Source organism: Embiotoca jacksoni, unplaced genomic scaffold (genome assembly GCF_022577435.1).
Source record: "Embiotoca jacksoni isolate LCO1_2020_lvr unplaced genomic scaffold, fEmbJac1.0.p SCAF_3, whole genome shotgun sequence".
NCBI classification, from domain to species: Eukaryota; Metazoa; Chordata; class Actinopteri; family Embiotocidae; genus Embiotoca; species Embiotoca jacksoni.
Genome location: NW_027185381.1, coordinates 18,235,195 through 18,253,476, shown reverse-complemented (window position 1 = coordinate 18,253,476; position 18,282 = coordinate 18,235,195). Strand labels below are relative to the sequence as shown.

At 44.3% G+C, this 18,282-nt stretch overlaps 2 protein-coding genes across 5 annotated transcripts in view; one reads left to right on the top strand and one right to left on the bottom strand.

Annotated features, from left to right (window-relative positions):
* Window positions 1-2,973, bottom strand: part of itpr2 (inositol 1,4,5-trisphosphate receptor, type 2) — a 55,541-nt gene extending 52,568 nt beyond the window's left edge. For both annotated transcript variants that reach the window (XM_069162430.1, XM_069162431.1), the window contains exon 1: window positions 2,605-2,973. In XM_069162430.1, coding sequence (XP_069018531.1) covers window positions 2,605-2,696 — 92 coding nt within the window. In that variant the 5' untranslated portion in view covers window positions 2,697-2,973. The remainder of the gene's footprint in view (window positions 1-2,604) is intronic.
* Window positions 2,974-5,571: 2,598 nt separating this feature from the next.
* plekhg7 (pleckstrin homology domain containing, family G (with RhoGef domain) member 7) lies at window positions 5,572-17,968 on the top strand. Of its 3 annotated transcripts, none has more exons than XR_011178904.1 (17): window positions 5,572-5,836; window positions 6,409-7,199; window positions 7,917-7,939; window positions 10,186-10,304; window positions 11,164-11,204; window positions 11,553-11,654; window positions 12,156-12,305; window positions 12,610-12,705; window positions 13,055-13,153; window positions 13,950-14,063; window positions 14,481-14,655; window positions 15,708-15,823; window positions 16,149-16,236; window positions 16,320-16,399; window positions 16,525-16,678; window positions 16,879-17,048; window positions 17,592-17,662. XR_011178904.1 is itself a non-coding variant. In XM_069162040.1 (17 exons), the coding sequence occupies exons 2-17, from the start codon at window positions 6,546-6,548 to the stop codon at window positions 17,700-17,702; spliced, it is 2,220 nt and encodes a 739-aa protein (XP_069018141.1). In that variant the 5' UTR covers window positions 5,575-5,836; window positions 6,409-6,545; the 3' UTR covers window positions 17,703-17,968. The 3 variants fall into 3 exon arrangements, 2 of the variants coding, with proteins under 2 accessions (XP_069018141.1, XP_069018142.1); XM_069162040.1 differs by having other exon boundaries at window positions 5,575-5,836; window positions 16,879-16,976; window positions 17,592-17,968; XM_069162041.1 differs by having other exon boundaries at window positions 5,575-5,836; window positions 6,279-7,199; window positions 16,879-16,976; window positions 17,592-17,968.
* The last annotated feature ends 314 nt before the right edge of the window (window positions 17,969-18,282 follow it).

Here is an 18,282-nt window from a genome sequence, read left to right as displayed (position 1 = left end):
GGCTTTGACACGCTGTAACCAAGTTAAACATGAACCAAAGATAAATCCACCAGGCTGGACACAGGCAAGCTAATTATAGCTATTGCTTGTGTTTGGTGGACTGAGACAACACAGAAAAAACATACAGCATGTAACGCATAAGTTCCGATACGTTTCTCCTGTAAAGTGTTTTTCTAGGGAACAACAAAAGGCAGCAGAGTGATTCATGACTCATCTGTAAGAAAAGTGTACGATGGTGAAAGATTTTACCAGCAGTGCGAGTTATTGCATGTTTCAACCTCCAGGTCAGTAATGTGACTGAGTCACACACTTTACTAAAACATTTGGATAATTATCACAAACAAAAACACTTAAATAATTGTAATTTTTTTTTTTTATCTGTGTCTTACCTTGTACTTCATTTACCTACTGTAAAGTGAATGGATTATTATGAAATAGAAAAAATATATAGTAAGTAAAGACATGTGAAAGCACAAGATTCAAAAAGTCAAGGTCACTGATAAATCAGGATCCAATGAGCCCTATAAAAAAAACCTCATAGGTCAGCTGTCTTTTGAGTTTTTGCAGTCTAAGGTATGCGAGTACCTCGCAGCTTTAATGTCATCCTTAACTAACAGGCATGGGCAGCCTTGTGCAGTCGGGGTTACATGGTGCTCACAGGGTCTGTGGCTCGGGGAGGCCTCTGCAGGCTCTTTGCTTTAGCTACTGCCGCTCTCATTGGGCCTCAGTGAGCTCTGGCACTGCACAGCTCTTGATAAAGCACTCAGGGCTCCTGTCAAACTGCATGAGTTATTGAATAGCTGATAAAAAAAAATTCACTGCTTTGCTTCACAATAACAGGAGGTGTGACTAATCGCAGCAGTGCACTTTTGTATTTTGAATTTACAGCTCCTGTGTGTGTGCTGCCGCTTCAGCTGCTTACATTTGCATTATCAAAGCCCATTACAGTAACACTTCCCAGCAAAAGAAATGAAGTTGGCTGTGTCCACTCCAGACGACACCAAGTAGGGGAACGTAGTCGCTTACAAGCAGGTTGTAAGTCGACTGATGTGATGTTCCTTCTTGCAGGAAGAAGTTAAGGGAGGAAAAGGAACAAGAGAAAAGTGAGAGGAGGCGGGTGGGGCAGACTCATTCCTCAGGCCAGTCAATCTTTCCAGACTTGTTCCGTAGGCTCAGAGGCCAGAGTGCACCCGGAACCACCGAGGCATTTCACCTTGCACTGACGCTTTCAGATCAGAGGGAACGACAGCCAAACAAACAGATCGAGGCCTTTTTTGTTTTTTTTTCACTGCTGTGTGGCGAATGACACGGTGACTGTGGCTGTTTCCAATAAGCCTACACACAACTTTAAATATCAGGTCAAACTGACAGGCTGAGTTGATAACACTTTTAGATGAAACACTCACTTTACCTGTGTTTTCCCTTTTTTTGTCTGTGAAACATTAAAATGACGATGAATATTTTGTTATAAAAAAACAACAACTCCAATTCGTAAAAAGTCTTACACATTTAATGCAACTTTTAACATTTCTTTTTTTCTGTCCCATCATCTTATGGCCTCTCAGGTTTATCCTGTGACCCACTGAAAGGGTCCCAGACCCAAGGCTGGTGACCAGTGCATTAAATAACAACCTGCAGTGATTGGATTTGACAACAATCTTAAGATCTTTGGTTGCAAATCACTCTGCAAAAATGAAAATGTGGCAACTAGTTTTCCTTAATTTTTTACCTTTTTGTTTTTGTTTTCATTTGTTTAATATCCACTCTATTCAAGGGTTTGTTGTAAATTGTTTCATGTTGACCCTGATGAAGGCCACAAACACGTTGGTCTAACATTAAAGTTGTTCAACATACTACAGAAGTGTTGCTGGAGTTTTGACTGCTTGTAAATGATTTGTCCTTCTCTGTGCACCTGTCAGCAGATGAAGTTGTACCAGAAACATCTATGAAATCAAAATGTAGCTCAGATTTCCTAATGTCCTTGCTGTTGTACTACACAATATGGAAGATCATAGGGTAACTTATTCCATTACTCAAATAAATATTTGCAAGGGAAGATGGTGTTGTGTCTTATGAGGTCGCTGATTCTCATACAAACACAAATCAAATGGCTCGAAAGGTCAAAATGTCTCCAAATACCTTGTCAGGTTAAATCATTGGATGAGTGAGATGCAGTAGAACTGGCCACCCTAACATCAAATGAATGACTACAAAGTGGCATTTCACTCCTCCCTCATTTTGCTGGTGGACCCCCTGATACCTCCTCATGTCGCTCTCTCGGTCCCCGAACCCTACTTTGGGGGAACGCAGCAAACTAGCAGTCATTGCCGCTCGTGCGTGCTCGTGTACCTGGGTAACACGCTGCTTTGCATTCCTGTTACATTTGCGTAAACGTGAACAATTTTCCAAGAAGCAACCGTTTGCGCGCTGACAGGCCCTGACCGCAAGCTGCGCGTCAAGTTTTTACTTGAGAGTTTGACTGTGGAAGCATAGAGATGACGAAAGAAAGCTTGTGTCGGTTATAAAGTGAAAGCAGTTACGAGTGCATATGAAAGGATTAATCATCACTGGGTAGAAAGTGAGCGGTAGACAGGAGAAACATACCCCAAAGTACTGATGAAGCCATTCACCGAGCCTTCCGCGTACAGAGACACGATGTCGCCAATGTGAAGGAAACTAGACCTGTGCTCGGACATTTTCACTGAAGACACGCTCTCGATTTGTTCTGCTTTCCCATTTAGGAAACAAATGGCACTTCTGCTCGGCTGAAGTAATCCACACGTTACAGCACCTCCAGTTCAGCAGCAGCCCTCAGATTCACCTTCATTCTTCCAGTTCAGGAAGTCCAGTCGAGAAAAAGCGAAACGAAAAAGAAATCCCCAAAACCTGCAGGATATTTTAAAGAAAGCGCTGTGCTTTTTTTTTAAAGACTTATTCAACTTCTTCCTGTATGTCAGACAGACCCGAGGGTGCTCTTCTTCACATCCACTTCAGGGGGAGGAGACTGCTGCTGTCAGGGCTGTGAGCAAATTCTGTTCAATGACATGTTTTTGTTTTACTCAGAGCAGGCGCAAAGAAAAAGTAAATTAAAGGCCAGCTTTTTGAGGAAACTGTAGGTCTATAGCTGTACATATTAGAGAGATATTCTTCCTAAATAAACATATTACATTATTCTTTTGTTGGAACATTGCATAAGACTTTTCGATAGATAGATAGATAGATAGATAGATAGATAGATAGATAGATAGATAGATAGATAGATAGATAGATAGATGTGTTTGGAATCCATGCCCACCACAATACACCTGCAAAAGGTCCACATCTTTAAAGTTATTTGACCGGTTTTTCCAATTATAAACACACGATGAGCTCATTAAATCCAGCACATTGACAAAGATTGTAGCTGGTGACCCCTTAAAAAAACCACAGTGTCTAGTTGAAGCTCCTTGGCATGTTTCCGATGTTTGTTTTCAGCAGTTCCATGAATTAGATATTTACCCTCCAAACATTTAAACTCCCGTTTCAGAGATTATCAGATATTTCACAAAGAGGAAAGAATTAGACAAAAACTGAAAAGGAAATTATTAAAATTTGTGCGTCAGAACTTTTTTGGGGTCTTTTTTCCTCTCCCTAATCATATCTTCTGACTCTTTGGAAGGGCCTAAAACCCACATTGGGAACCATTGAACTAATTTACCAAGCTTTATACTGTATAATGTCACCGTTAAGACAGCTGCTTACGTGTTGATGAACAATCAAATAATACGCATTAATAATATACACATATATTAGTCAAAGGGGACAGAGCAAAAACTTCTAATAGCTATATTTTGCTGATAATTCTTCTTTTACTTAATTTAAGGATCTGAGTAGATCTTCAAACACTGACAATGACAACAATGATGACGATGATGATAATGATTTTCTGGGGAAAATATGAGCCACAAAACCCACCGAATACCTAAAGTATGATAATCATGGCACTGACGTGTGAAAACATTGTGAGTGCAGATGTTATTTCAGCCGATGTTTATCCTGCCAGTTAAAACACTTTTTTTTTGGTTGTTTTTTTTGGGGCGCTTTAACCAGCAGTAGAGGGTCTAAATATTCCGCGGTGGAATAGTGACAGATATCTGCTCATAAAGAGGAACAGGGTTGTGGTGGTTTTTACAGGCTACATTGTGTACTGCCTACTTTAATACAGCAGGTGGCGCTAGAGGTCCGCAACCTCACAGAATTCAGATTCCAACGTCACAAAGGGAGTCCCATTAAATGATCTGTGTCGTCCCGCAGCGTTCACTGAGCTGAATCAACTGGTAATTCAGCTGCTGCCCTATAACTGTGTTAAATACAAACGCTGCAAACTGTCATTTCATACCGGTTTGAATGTCTGGTTCCTTACGGCCTATGTAAAAAAATAAAATAATAAAAAAAACAAAAAAGCATTTCCGAGAGATTACTCTATAGTGAAACAAGAGCAGATGGCAGGGTTGTATAATGATAAGAGTCACTTCTAACCAGAAAAGTGCCCTGGAGTTCCCACAGAGACGTTGGTTTTTATAGCACTCCCTTGCGTCATAAATTATTAGTGTACTGATTTAGAGACTAGATTATTTCTACTTAGAAGTGCAATGTTTACAGCCTTGGCGTGAGTACTAGTAATTTGATGAAAAGGAATCTCCGACAGAACATAAGAAGTTCAAGTGCAGCACTTTATAGTCACTATTTTTTTTTTTTATTTATTTATTTATTTTTTTTTTATTAATCTGGTGATTAAAACAAACATTCGTACATCGGCATTAAATCGTGTATTGTTTAAGTGTTCTATCTATTTTAACTGCTGTAATAATTTAGACTGTAGAGAGAGATGCTTTTCACACTAGTCCATTATATAAACTCTGTATACGCGACAGCTTCTGTGAAACAATGAAGTGTATTCACTCCAGTTCTGCTATCATCTGTACAACCTCAGTTATTTAATAAATCAAATTTGAAAAACAAACACACACGATCAATGTATAAAATGTGATGCTTTTATTTTTTTATTTTTTTATTTTTTAGATTAATAGATAGAAAGAAAAAAAAAAAAGAAAGAAACATAAAAAAAAAAAAAAAAAAAAAAGTAAATAGAAAGTTCACCCCATGTGTTTGGGAATTTCTAAATATTTTAGAAATGCAGGAAGTTCGTTTTGTTACTTTGTTGACTCCATACAGCCTTGGTACAATTACTCTTCTCTGAAATGTAGCTGAGTGGAGGTATTAAGTGGCAAAGAATGCAAATACTTCAACGAGGTGCAAGTACTCCAAAATTGTAGTGTACTGTTATTTTCCACCGCTGTCCACGTGACATTAATTAAGGCAAAAAACAAACAAACTGAGTGATAATGAAATATAGTTTAAACTTTATTGTTCCTGTGTGTGTGTGTGTGTGTGTGTGTGTGACGTATTGGGTTGGAGATTAAGAGAGAGAGAGAGAGAAAGGCACGCACACACACACGCAGACACACACACACACGCGCACACACACACACACACACACAGACAGAGGGAGTCGGTGTTCCCATGCAGCAGCAGCAGCAGACCAGTCGGTCGGTGGCACCTTTTCCGCCAGCTCCACTCTCTCCTTCACTCCGCTCCTCTTGGACCCGTTTCTTCACTCTTGTGAGAATCAAACAGCTTCAGTCGGACAGACTGTTTTTTTTTGTTTGTTTTTTTTTGTTCCTCCCTCTCAATCCGTTTCCAGCCTGCTCCGTTTTGTACCGGACACCGGCGGGACTCTCAACGGTCACACTTTAGCGCCCGTCGCGTCCGAGTCGTCGCGAGGCACCGGCTGCCAGTAAGTAAACCACGCTCGTTAAAGTTTTACCATCTTTCCAGACGTGCGGTTTCCACTTGTCAACGTCGGTCGTATTTAGAGGAGGGAGTTGTTGCAGTAAAGTTGCAGGTGCGTTGTTTGTTCTTTCTCCCTTTCACCTTTGTTACCTCGTGCATGTGCCGAGTCATCAGCTCGCGCGGCATTGATTAGACAATGACATTCACCTTTTATAGAAAAATAAGATGAGAACAACAGCACAGAGAGTCTGCACATCAAACAATGGAGTAGGCTATAATGTGAACGCTTCCTTTACTTCAATTCATTACTACTTGTATCGATAGAGCAGCCGGTTAATCTCCACGGTCCGTCTCTGCTGTAGCATCATTGTTCCTCCACAAGTCTAATCCACCTGTTTGTCAAGCCGCTTATTAAATTATAAACATGCTGTATCTTTTTTTTTAAGGCGTCTTCAGTGCCAACTGACCATTTTCCACCCTGATCAAATTCCCCTTTTCGAAGATTAAGAGGTAAAGTTTGTGCCGAGCTCCGTTCGCTGGCGGGTATTGACACATTTTCTGATTTCTCCCCCTCAGAGGCTTGAGAAGTGAAAGGTGTGAACGGTGCTGGAACGCAACAGGATTATCATCAGACTCCGAGAGGCGAAGCAATCAGCACCATAAGATTAGACGTTTTCTGATCTCTGCTGCACTACGATGCCTTTGAGGTTACAATGTCTACGCTGAAGCACGTTGTCCTGCAGGAGAAAGACCAGGACAATGAAAAGAAGCTGGACTGGAGTTACATCGAATGGGGAGAGAATGAAGTCGTCACCGCAGGCGTGGCGAATGCGCAGACGCAGACGGACTCGGGGCCCGTCGAGCACAAGGAGTGCCAGACCAGCCACCCGGTCATAATGCACATCGACCTCACGCGGACACGCTCCAGGCCGAGACACCTGTCTCTGGTGGACCCCGACAGCTTGGTTGCGCCGTCCTTCCAGTTCGACCGCCAGGCCCCCGGGCGCATCTCCACGTCTCCCACGCTGAGGAGGATGAGGAGCACCCGCCGTCCCCTGACGGACTCCCGGGACCCCGCCGTGATGGGCAGCACTCGGGAGGAGCCTTCCTCCGAGAGCCCGCCGTCCCCCGTGAGCCCGCCGTCCCCCGTGAGCCCGCCGTCCCCCGTGCACAGAGCGAAGTCTCCTCTGGCGGCGGGCCCCCTCTCTGACGAAGAGATCTGCCGCGACCGCCCGACCTCATCGTCGGGTCGACCGAGAAGCAGGTCAAAGACTTTTGACAACGGCATCACTTCCGTGAGACAACAGTGTCGCAGTGCTCATCCTGCTTTTACTGAAGATTTTGGATTTCTTGATGGTGAATTGCAGGTGAGCCTTTACCGGGTTTCTGGGTACTTTCAGTGCGCACGCGGTCATGCAAAAGCAACTAGCGGCCCCCCGATCTCCACACAAACCTCCTCCCAACCATCACCTCGAGGCATTTCGCCCCGGCCTGCTGTGGATTTTTAGCTGAAGCCTATAAATGAAACGGTTACACATTCCTTCCTTGCGGAAACCTTCCCTCCCTCATTCTGCTTTGCCTCCTGCAGCGGTCGCTCACAATGCCAGCTTTTGACGGCAAAATGGATCAGCAGTTACGTGCACTGACAGCTTTGACCAAACCCCACTGCCTGGTAGAGCTCTGGGAAGGGTTCTCCTTGGGCCCCCCCCCCCCATTCACCGCAGTCAGCAGTCACCCCATAATGGAGGGGTCAGTGAGCGATGGAACAAGATAATGGGGAGATCTATTCATCGGCCCGTGGTATTCAAGCAGGCACTTTCTCAATAGAGTCCCGACATTCTCCTCCGATATCGGAGGCTTTTGAGTCCAAGCGGCCACTTAAAACACCGATTCGGATTTGAATGTCTTTGAAAGTGATATAGTGGTGTTGTTAGCAGAAGGAGGTCTCCGCAGCCTCTAATTGATGCTGAGTGTACAATACACTTCCTATGTACAATAGGACAGTGATAATATGGCGTGTAGATAATTACTGCTTTGGAAAGTTGACCCCACTAATGTTTTTTTTGTTTTTTTTTTTTTTACAGGAGAAGGAGCACTGCCATACCAGGTAAGTGTATTTCGGGCTGCTTTGCATGTCGCATGTGTGCCCTGTCAGGATTTGACCTTCAAGTGTACATATTTGCTTATTGGGAGTGCAGTCAAATTTTTTTCCTATAAATAATACAGCGCTTCTTTGTCCCTTATATCTGCTGCCGTTTCCAAAATATCTCTTAATCATTCACAAAAAAAAAAAAAAAAAAAAAAAAAAAAACTGGAGCAGTGTCTTGTAAAAGTTCCTTTGACTCATGTGCTCGCTGGATGCTCGTGAGCAAGCCGGGATGATTGGACCTTCGCTTTAAGGAGCCCCATTGTGCATTCATTGCCATTCATGTCTTTGTTAATGGTTCGTAAGCTTGGTGGGTTACGTTTTGAGAGTCCCATGGTTATGTATGGGCGAGACAAACCCTCATTAAGGCTGTTTTCCCTTACTGCCGCCCACACCCCTCCTAATGGGCGGCCAGGCTCTTCCCCTCACTGGATAATTAGGCAGCTATTGTCCCTGTAATTACGCCCTGGCCCTGTGCCTCTTACAGTGACCAGGCCTCGTGAGCCATTGGTTGGGACAGTTTTGTTTTGGGGCATCATTATTTCTCTTGTGCAAGAACAAAGCACCCATTTTTACAAGTGTTCTCGGTGGCAGAGAGGCTGACAGAGAGATCTTTCTGAACGCCCACAAAGCAACAGGATGTCGTTGTGAGGATGCTTTGGAATGAACTGCAAGGAGACACTGACCCGCTGCGGAGGAGGGACGGCGCCTTTTTCTTGCCGTCCCATCAGAAGCATCACCCGCTGCAGGGCCCTGGTGCTGCCGACCATTATCTGTTTTTACTGTCGATTCAATTTTCCTGCCAGTGAGAGCGAGAAGGAGTCGGCACTTTCACAGTTCAACAAGAGTGTCCCGGAGGGGGGAGAAAAAAAAACAAACCCGTACCAGGTTACTCCTGTTCAATTGTCGACTAACTTATCCTCCAAGCGTACAGGTTGGCTTGCAGCCATGTGGCCTACATGTGCACTCGTGTTAGTCTCACGCGCCGCCTGTGCAACTGAGCCGGCACAGCGGCGAGAATGCAGCTACTGTATGAGGGAATGTTGTTAGCCGCAAAAGGAAGGCAGTCTATCAGTCTAATGAAGAAGTTTTTATGCATGAAAGCACCGGTATTCTTCCTCTTCCATGTACTTCTGCTCCAGTTTATTGTATTGTAGTCATAAACGGAGACATGAGCCCTCATCTGCAAGCCGGGCTTCCTTATGGTCTGATTATGTCCTGATTACCTTTGTTAGTCAGAAGGTGCGCTGTTGATCCACCCTGACTGAATGAGAATGTGGTCTCAGATTTTGTGCTTTTTATCAGTTCCTTTTCTACGTACTCCTGAACTTTAAACTCCCTCCTTTTTGAAGCCGAGAGCCTGAAATATTTCGAAGCGGAACCGCCGAGTGTCGACGTGGGTCGCTGACCGGTTGCCGATCAGTGTCGGCGTGCTGAAAGTGAACCTCACCTTCAGCTAAACCAGCCCGTCTGGTTGCTTTGCGCCTCCCCCCCCCCCCCTCTGCCGACTGCAGACATATTAAACGGCTGCGAGTCTCTTGTGAGCGTCGGGACCGTTTGGATTGTTATTGTCAGAGCCACCCTGTCGCCGATCAAGTTTTGCGAGGTTTAGACTCTTTTAATTCTCATAAAGAACGAAAACACTCCCGTGGCCACGACCTGCATATTTAATGTCAGCGTCCATAACGCGATCACGTCTATCAAGGTGTTTGGGTTCAACGTGTGCAAGTCTATTTTCACTTTCGCCAGTCAAAAACATTTTGAGAACAGTGGCTGCTTGAGCTTTGCCAGAGGCTAACAGGCCTCGGGTGTTTTTCCAGCCACGCCTCGGTTACTAACTAAGAAAAGGAAACCAAGAGGATTATAACTGGCACACACTGACAGCTCGCCTCCATCCACACAAATAGAGCGATCCATTAATCGGCAGCCAGACGCATTATCCTTCATAATTTCTTCCCCTCATGTCCAGCACAGATGGTACTTCAGAGTTATTTCAACCATGTAAAATGACAAAAGGAATTCTGTTATTTCCTGTGGCTTTCACCAAGTCTATTCTCTTTTACAATACATTTACAATGGAGTGATAATCCTTGTAAAAGTGTACTAAGATGTCCACTGAGGAGTTCTTTTCACAGTATGAAGTACTAGTTTAAATCTTTGCATATTATAACGGCTATAAGTTTGTCTGTCTGCTTCCGTGTCTTCAGGCGTCAGGAAAGGAGGCGGAGCTCCGTGGTGGTCAGTTTGTCCGGATTGGATGTTTCACCAGGAGACCTTTTTGTGTCCAATGGAGCGGCCGACATCTTAAACGATTCAAATTTCTCTGGTAAAACTGTCCCATCATTTTTATTCGAACACTTTTGCTTCTCATTCTCTGGACTCTCCGATTTAACCCCGTCAGTCTCAGCACAATGCGACCCCGCCCTCTGTTTAAGTGATGTTTTCACTTGAAAAGATTTGTGTGTCTTGTGAGTCGACATATCAGCCGCCTCAATCCTTAAGAGCAAAATAAGCTTTCATGTATCGCTGCAACCTGGCCTCGCTCGCCGTCACGGAGATCCAAGCAACAAGTGTGCATCACAGTTTGGTTTCGATTCTGGCTCACTTTATCTATTGAAGAAAGAGCCTGTCCCCTATATCGTAGATCTACATATGCGTGATGCAGCATAAAGCCGTTGTGTAAATGCAGCTTTACACATTTTCATCATTTATAGTTACTTTGAAAAAGGTAATGCTCAACTCGTCAATAATTAAGAGACTTTGAGGGGCAGATCAGTGGAACGAGCGCAGAAATACAGTTTTGAGGCCTGGGGTTGAAACAAATAAGCAGCAAACAGCTGTTTAATGCATCAAAGAATGCATGTTTTGTCTGTCTGTGGTGCAAAACCATGAATCATGTCCAAAAAGCAGGAGGGCGAAATAATTTGTGTCCTATTTGATAAGAAATTTATCTGGGTATGTTTACAAAAATAATAATAGCTTTGCACTCTACAGGTTTGTTTGTTTTTTATCCTAAAACACCCTGTGTGTGTGTGTGTGTGTGCGCGCGTGTGTGTGTGTGTGTGTGCGTGCGTGCGTGCGCGTGTTTGTGTTTGATTCTAATCTAATTTGCTGGACGGACCAAAATCCTTCTTGTTTTGTTTTTTTTGTGTTAATAAACAATTTTATGTTTACTATTTCTACAGATACTAAGAAGTCAAAGTGGCCTTTTTCGAGGCGTGGTACGGTACGTGTGCTGTTTTTCTGGTAGTGGTTGATGTTTGTGTGGGCCTGCCAGTGGTGTGCTTAGTGTACTTTTTAGCAGGGGGCAGTTGGTTTAGACATTGTTCTCTGACCCACTTCTCAAAGCAGATTAGTGTGCTTCCTCTTATCCCTTTTGGCCCACGCAGGTTTTGTAATTGGTAAACACTTGAAATGCAGAACTTGAGCCAGACGTATTAATTTAGTCTTTGAGACTGCCAGACTGTTATGTGAACGAAGCAAAAAAAAAAAAAAAAATAATAATATTAATCACATTGATTTTCTGGTAGAACTGAAAACCTGCCTGATGTCTCTGTGCGTCTCTTCTCTTCAGACTAAAGGGAAGTCGCAGACGGGCACGGTGTCAGATATCGAAAAATATCTTTCAACCGTACAGATTCCAGACTGGAGAGACCCCGATCTTCAGAAATATAAGGTGAGAACTGAGCGCTGTCAGCAGCAGAGGCCCTCAGGCATCTGTTTGTGACATAGATCCCCATGTTGGCTCCGTCTGTGGAGTGACTTACAATCAAAGCAAAGTTTGAACGACGAGATTTCCAATCCAAATACAACTCTGTGTTTAAAAAGTGAGTCAGAAATAACAATGTTGGCAGTTAATAGTGAAGTTCCTGATATGTTTCAAGGTTGTGAAAGAACTGGAATTTCTAGGCAGTAACCAGTCAGGTTTACCCTGCACAGATATATAAACAAACACCGATGTACTCTCGAGTCTATCATAATGTGGGAAATTTACGAAACAATTTACGGAACAATTTAAGTCACGGAACATGTTTTTTTTATTATTATTATTATTTTTTTTTTTTTTAAACAAACACATTTTGTGAGGTGCGTGAGGACGATGCACCTGTCCTGTTGTCATCTGATGTCTTTTGTAATAGTTTTTACCTGCCCGTCTTTCCGTCTCTTGTCTGCGCAGGACTACTCGCTGGCTGAGTTCCTGCAGGACCACTCTTCCCAGCCGAGTGCTTCCTCTGACCCTCAGGGCTTCAAGAGACAAGAGGCCATCTGGGAACTCCTCACCAGCGAGTGTGTTTACTTCCTGGATCAGCTCATGGTTCTCAAAGAGGTGACTCTGTCTATACAAAGCCCCACAACACACACACACACACACACACACACACACACACACACACACACACACACACACACACAGTCACACACAGTCACACACACACACGACCACAAATAAATAGACCAAACCCAAGCGAAACCCAACACCTTCTGCTTTGTGTTTTCCACCATTTCGCTGGATTTCTGCTCATGTAAAAAGTCTGTTCAGGTTTTCCATTCTTTGTAGCTTCGGATTTGAAACTTAATGCGAGCACGACGGGTGAACCTGTTCCCTCTCTCTGACTTCTTTGTGCCCTCAGGTCTTCTTGGCGACGCTCACAGACCTGCAGTTGAGGAACTGCCTCACTGATGTTGACTCGTGGAGTCTGTTTGCAAACCTCAAAGAGCTTTGTCTGGTGAGACATGATGCAAATAGGGTGCACGGAGCCAGCTGGTTTTATAATGCACCATGTAAATCCTTTCAAAGCAACGGTGCATTCACATCCTAAAAGTAACAAGTCAAAATGTCAAGAGAGCTAAAGATGGACTCCTGAAAAAGAAAATGTATTTTTTTTTTTTTTTTTTTTTTTTTAGCCTTTATTTAACATCAACGCCTCATTATATTTAGACAATGTGTTCAAAAATAAGGGAAGAAGAACCCAAACAGGGAACTAAAATGTGGCAATTTAACTTAAGGTTGTTTAACTGAAAGTGTCACGAAAGGTAACACGAAGTGTTTTTTTTTTTTTTTTTATTCTGCCGCAGGTGAGCTCTGATTTTTTGGGCAAACTCCTCCGTGTCATCAAGGACACGTTCGAGATCACCGAGGGTGGCCGGACCACCCTGCTGGAGCTGCTGGGCAAGGCAAATGTCTTCTCCCACACCGACACACGGACTGCGACGGCAGCCTGCACTCAGTTATTCATTCACTTGTTTAAAGTCCGCGGATGAGACGACGGAAACACGTCCTCAAAAGAACCGATCACGCGTTCAAATTCACTGATTAATATCAACATGTTTCAACGACCGACAGGAAAAATCCATCGGATGGTTCGGACTTTTGGAATAAATATCCCCAATGATCAAAAGATTGTGATAATCAGTCCACACGATATGTGATTTTGTGTGTTCAGTAAATAGGTCTATACTACAGAGAAGAAAGCAGGCCACGCTGTGGTGGCCGGGTACGTGGTACTTTTATTGTGCAGCAACTTTTACACTGCACTCGAGAACTACTTTCTTTTAAAAGAAACCGACACGTGTGCATGTATTTGATGCGACGGTAACATCACCGGTGTCTGGAGCTCGTCTCTTTTATCTCGCACCTCAAGAGCCCGTTGAAAAATGAGGCGTGAACTTTTAAGGAGGAGGACGTGATAGAAAACGTGTCTGCGGCAATCACAGTTTACTATTTTGCCCTCCGATATCGAACAGTTTTGAGCTACAAAGTTCAACAGCGACGTCTTCATATCTTCGCGTTAAATCGAGGATCGCAGGAAGCAGCCGAGAACAAATATCAAACGCGGGGGTTTTTGAGCGATCTGCACGCAGTTCGGCACCTTTTTTTTTTTTTTTATTCAAAATGATTTGTGCGTCTGCAGCTTAATGCAGGACGTGACTGTCTCCCGGTGTTTGTGTAACGCTCCTTGTCTGCTGGCAGGCGTTCCGGGAGAGGATATGCCACTGCCTGCAGAAGTACTGCCTCAACTACTCCACGGCTCTGCTGTATCTGGACCACCTGAAGCCCAGAGACGACTTCGGATCTTACGTGAAGGTACGGGGGAGGGAACTCGCTAAATGCCGCTAAATCGTGTTTCGCCAGATTGGACGGAAAAGGACGCCGTGTACTTTGAGACGGGCAAATACGAGAGAGGACACGCTGCCAATGAGAGGGATGTGTCTCCATTTGTCCTTTGTGTGACCTTCCCTGTGATCACGCACGTGTGTTTGTGAGGGCTGTCATTGTGTTGTGGGCTTGGTTGGTTATAATGTCTCTTCACGTGCATTTAACGGCCCATTCCCTCCCCCTCCTCCCCCTCTCACACACACACACACACACACACACACACACACACACACACACACACACACACACACCCTTTTCCCCTCCTGCTCTAACAACCAGTGTGACAACCTCTCTGATCTCCTCGCACGCCGTCCTGTCTCTGCTCTCCCCTCTTCTCCCCCTCAGTGGGGCGAGAGGAACCAACAGTGCCGGAGGCTGCAGCTGCGCGACCTGTTGGTGGCGCCATTGCAGCGGCTAACCCGATACCCACTGTTGTTGCGGAACATCGCGAGGAGATGTCAGCTGGACGAGGAAAGCAGCTGCCTGCAGGCTATCGCAGAGCAAGTGGACACATCAATATGTGAGCATGTCGTCACCCCGGCTTACGAGAGCTGCCTTTTAATCTACGAGCTGCATCGACAGACACAGGCTCTCGTTTTGGCTTCCGCCTCATCAGCAAGACTCTCAGCGATCTGAACGAGCACGTGTCGTTGCAGGGCTGGTTCTGGCTTCAAACACTTCGCACAGATCTTGAGTGACAGCTGATCGTAACTCGGGCGCTTCTTCAGCACCGGCAGGCGGATAACAAACGCGTTTAGATACAAGAGGCATGTTAAGTAGGTGTAATTGTGCTTATCTCGCCACAAACAGCCTGGTCCTTTTTTTTTTGTTTGTTTTGTTTTTTTAAGAGCAAACAGGTTACCTGCCTTGGACGGCAGCCAGCGGGGCCCCGACTGTTATTCTTCCCAGCTTGCCTCTCAGCCTGCAGACAGGTTGTGGTGGTTGTCTGTGGAACTAAATGGACAGACTGTGGGAAATGTGCTGCATCAATGCACCTCAATGTCCTCTTGTTGCATTGAACAAATAACCTCACAAAACCCAAAACGGCGTGGGCCGTCTTGAATCACACACTTTTCCGTAAACCATTAAAAAAAAAAAAAAAAAAAAAAAAAAGGTGCGTGACGACCACACCCTCTTAATGCTCGAGATTTATGTGAAGCGCGGGCGACGTGGAGTATTGTAACCACAGCTGTGACGTGTATACCAACGTCCTCTTCTGGGTGTGGGCGATATTTACTGCACTAGCTGACGGAGCAGCAATCTTTCACCATGTGATCACACCCATGTTTTGACATTACTGTACAAGACAATAAAGCAAGGTAATAAGGGTTATTAGCCACGTTGCTGCACGGCAAGGAGCTATTCATGTGTTCCATAACGTAAAAGGTATGATTAATAACGAGACTATTTTATTAGAAGTGGTTAAAAAAAAAAAAGAAGATTATTCTAAGTAACCACAGCTGTAATACCCGCCTCATCATTTTTAGCATTACTTTAAGAGTCGGAGGTTCTGTTTTTGTCCCTGCTGATGATGTCTCAGACGGTCAGTGTCCTGTCTTCTCTGTTTCGAAGGTGATTTAGAGGGAAAAGTCAAGTGGCTGGATAACTACCAGAAGGTGAAACAGTTGAGAGACGCCCTGGTGTGGCTGCCCGTATGGGAGAGAGACAAGCGCGCCGTCGTCCCCGAGGTCTGTCTGCTTTATATGTGTGCATATTCATATTTGTGTGCGTTTTGTGTCCTCAAGAGCTGACAGACCAACGCGCTAGTCGCAGATCAAGCATCAACACTTGATCTTCTGACACCTTTTATTTATTTTTTTTTGCGTGCAGATAAAATGTCCGATAATTTCTTCACACGTGAAATCGGATATCACGAAAAGCAACCATTGCGGAGTTTACGATGCAGTGCGTCGTCAGCTGACACTGTCAGAAACTCCCATCTTTCAATATCAGCTTACATGTCAAAAGGTGAAGGCCATTTCTTTCTTACCTGACTGACCGCTTCTCTTTCAGAACCTGAAACATCTCCTGAAGGCCGTCACGCTGGAGAATCTCATTTCTCAGAGAAGTCTGCTGCACGAAGGGAAACTGGCGCTCACGGGTGCGTGACGGCTGGCAGAAATCCAACACGGTTTACGTGCCCGTCGCAAAATCTTACACCATCTCTCTTCGATCCATCACCAGAGAACACAAAGCTGGTCGACGTTTACCTGTTCCTGTTCGACGAATTCCTGCTGATTACGAAGACGAAGAGGAACAAGAAGGTACGCCGCTCTCTCATCCTGTTCTCACTCTGCTCTGAACCAGCGAGAGATGTTCGGCGTAAGGCCGCTGTAGCTACACCAGCTTCCCCGAACTTGCTCACCTTGTGTGCCGACTTCCTGTGCAGAAGTCCGTCGGTCCGGAGCAGAACTCTCTGAGGCTGCCGCAGAACCTGGAGCTGGACCAGCTGCTGAAGGAGGGCTGCACCTTCACGATTCTCGACCAGCCCGTCTCTCTGGACCGACTCCAGCTGAAGAACATCGATCAGCTGAATGCCTCCAGTAATTACGACTTTTCAGACATCGTTTTTGTTGGGTTTTCCAGACACGCTTTGAAAAGATAGAATCTGTTGAGCGTCCGCTGGCAGAGCAGACAGAAGAATCAAAATGCCATGCCGGGTCACAGTTTTCTGTGTCCGTGTTCGCGGCCGGTGTTCCATGTTGGTGTTATTTATTAAAAGGATGTTCTGCTTTCTTCACAGCATCTGGGCTGCCTCACTCTTTCATAATAATGCACCAGAACCGCTACCAACAGTGTATCGGTGCGTTCGTCCTGCAAGCGGCATCCGAGTCCGCCAAGGTAGTTGCAAAAGCCACGTGATTCGCTAGGAGCTCCAGAACACCGATTACCTCATGTTCACAGAAACATTGGGTACATATCACATGGATATGTTAATTGTATTCAAATATTTCTGTTTTGGGAGAATAGCATCAACACGAGATTTCAAATCTACAGAAAACTACAAAAATAACACTTTAATGAGCTTCTTAAATATGTATTTTTCATTCAGTTTGGTACGCAAGTCACTTTAGATTTACTTTGGATGCGGAATTGTTTCTAGATATAGAATTGTAAATCTACCCACAATCTACAGATTTACCAGAGCTGGCTTTTATTACCTAACAATAAAAGGCACGTGAATATTACAGTTTAATTTCTGCACAAGTTGTTTTCAAATTTTTGCCTTGAAATGAAGGCCAAAATAGCCACACACAAAAAAAAAAAAAAAAAATTGTTTTATCTTCCTTGCATGAAGCTGTTTTAGCAAAGCCCATATCAACACACATTGGAAAGGAAGAGCTGTGCAAATAAAATACATAATATTATCTGGACAGTCCATTCAAACAGATGTAACCCCCCCCAATAAGCCTGATATTTCTGTTTCTGAACACCTTCTTATGTGCCTTTTTCCAGAGGGTGTGGATGACAAAGATAGAGGGCGCAGTGACGGAGCTGCTGAAGCTGGACTCTCAGCAGCCGCGAGTCAATAGCGCCTCACTGTGGCTGGAGTCTTCACAGATATGATCTGTCAAACCGCACTGGAAGCCATCTGACATCTTTCTACTGTCAATATGCACTTCGCTGTACCTTGAAGTCATGGAAATGACTGTACTAGCACTAAGATCATTTTGTAAACTAAATGTTTGGCATTAATGGCACCCGCTGTAGTAGTTTACAATAAACATCTGATTATGTAGCAAAAGTTGTGTTTTCTTTTATTTCTTTTACACATTTCATCTATTTTTGTAAACAATTTCATCAGGTTTCTTGATCTTCAAGTTCCACTTGTTTATGAGCTTTTGATCATATCTCGTTCTTTTAAATCAACAAAAGTGTCTCAAGATTTGCGTTGACATGGACACAACAAGTGAAATTTGAACGGCTGCAATCCAACTTGAACTCCCATCGTTTATTTTGTTGTCACCTTTTATTTCCGGGGAAAAGAATGATCCTCAAACCTCGAAAGAAGATCGAGCAAACTCAAAAGTAAAACACATTTAACTGGGTTAACGCGAAGGCTTGAGGGGTTTGAGTGCAAATGCTTTGAGCAGCGAGTCTCCGGGTTTGATTCACGCGCTGCGCGAGTCTTCTTCATACGGGAGCA

What these genes read in the sequence shown, in the direction of transcription:
- plekhg7 (XM_069162040.1), top strand. Translation starts at nt 6,546, where the DNA reads ATGTCTACGCTGAAGCACGTTGTCCTGCAGGAGAAAGACCAGGACAAT. An exon ending in AAACGATTCAAATTTCTCTG is followed by an intron (nt 10,305 to 11,163) that starts GTAAAACTGTCC and finishes CTATTTCTACAG; the next exon opens with ATACTAAGAAGTCAAAGTGG. An exon ending in AGGGAAACTGGCGCTCACGG is followed by an intron (nt 16,237 to 16,319) that starts GTGCGTGACGGC and finishes ATCCATCACCAG; the next exon opens with AGAACACAAAGCTGGTCGAC.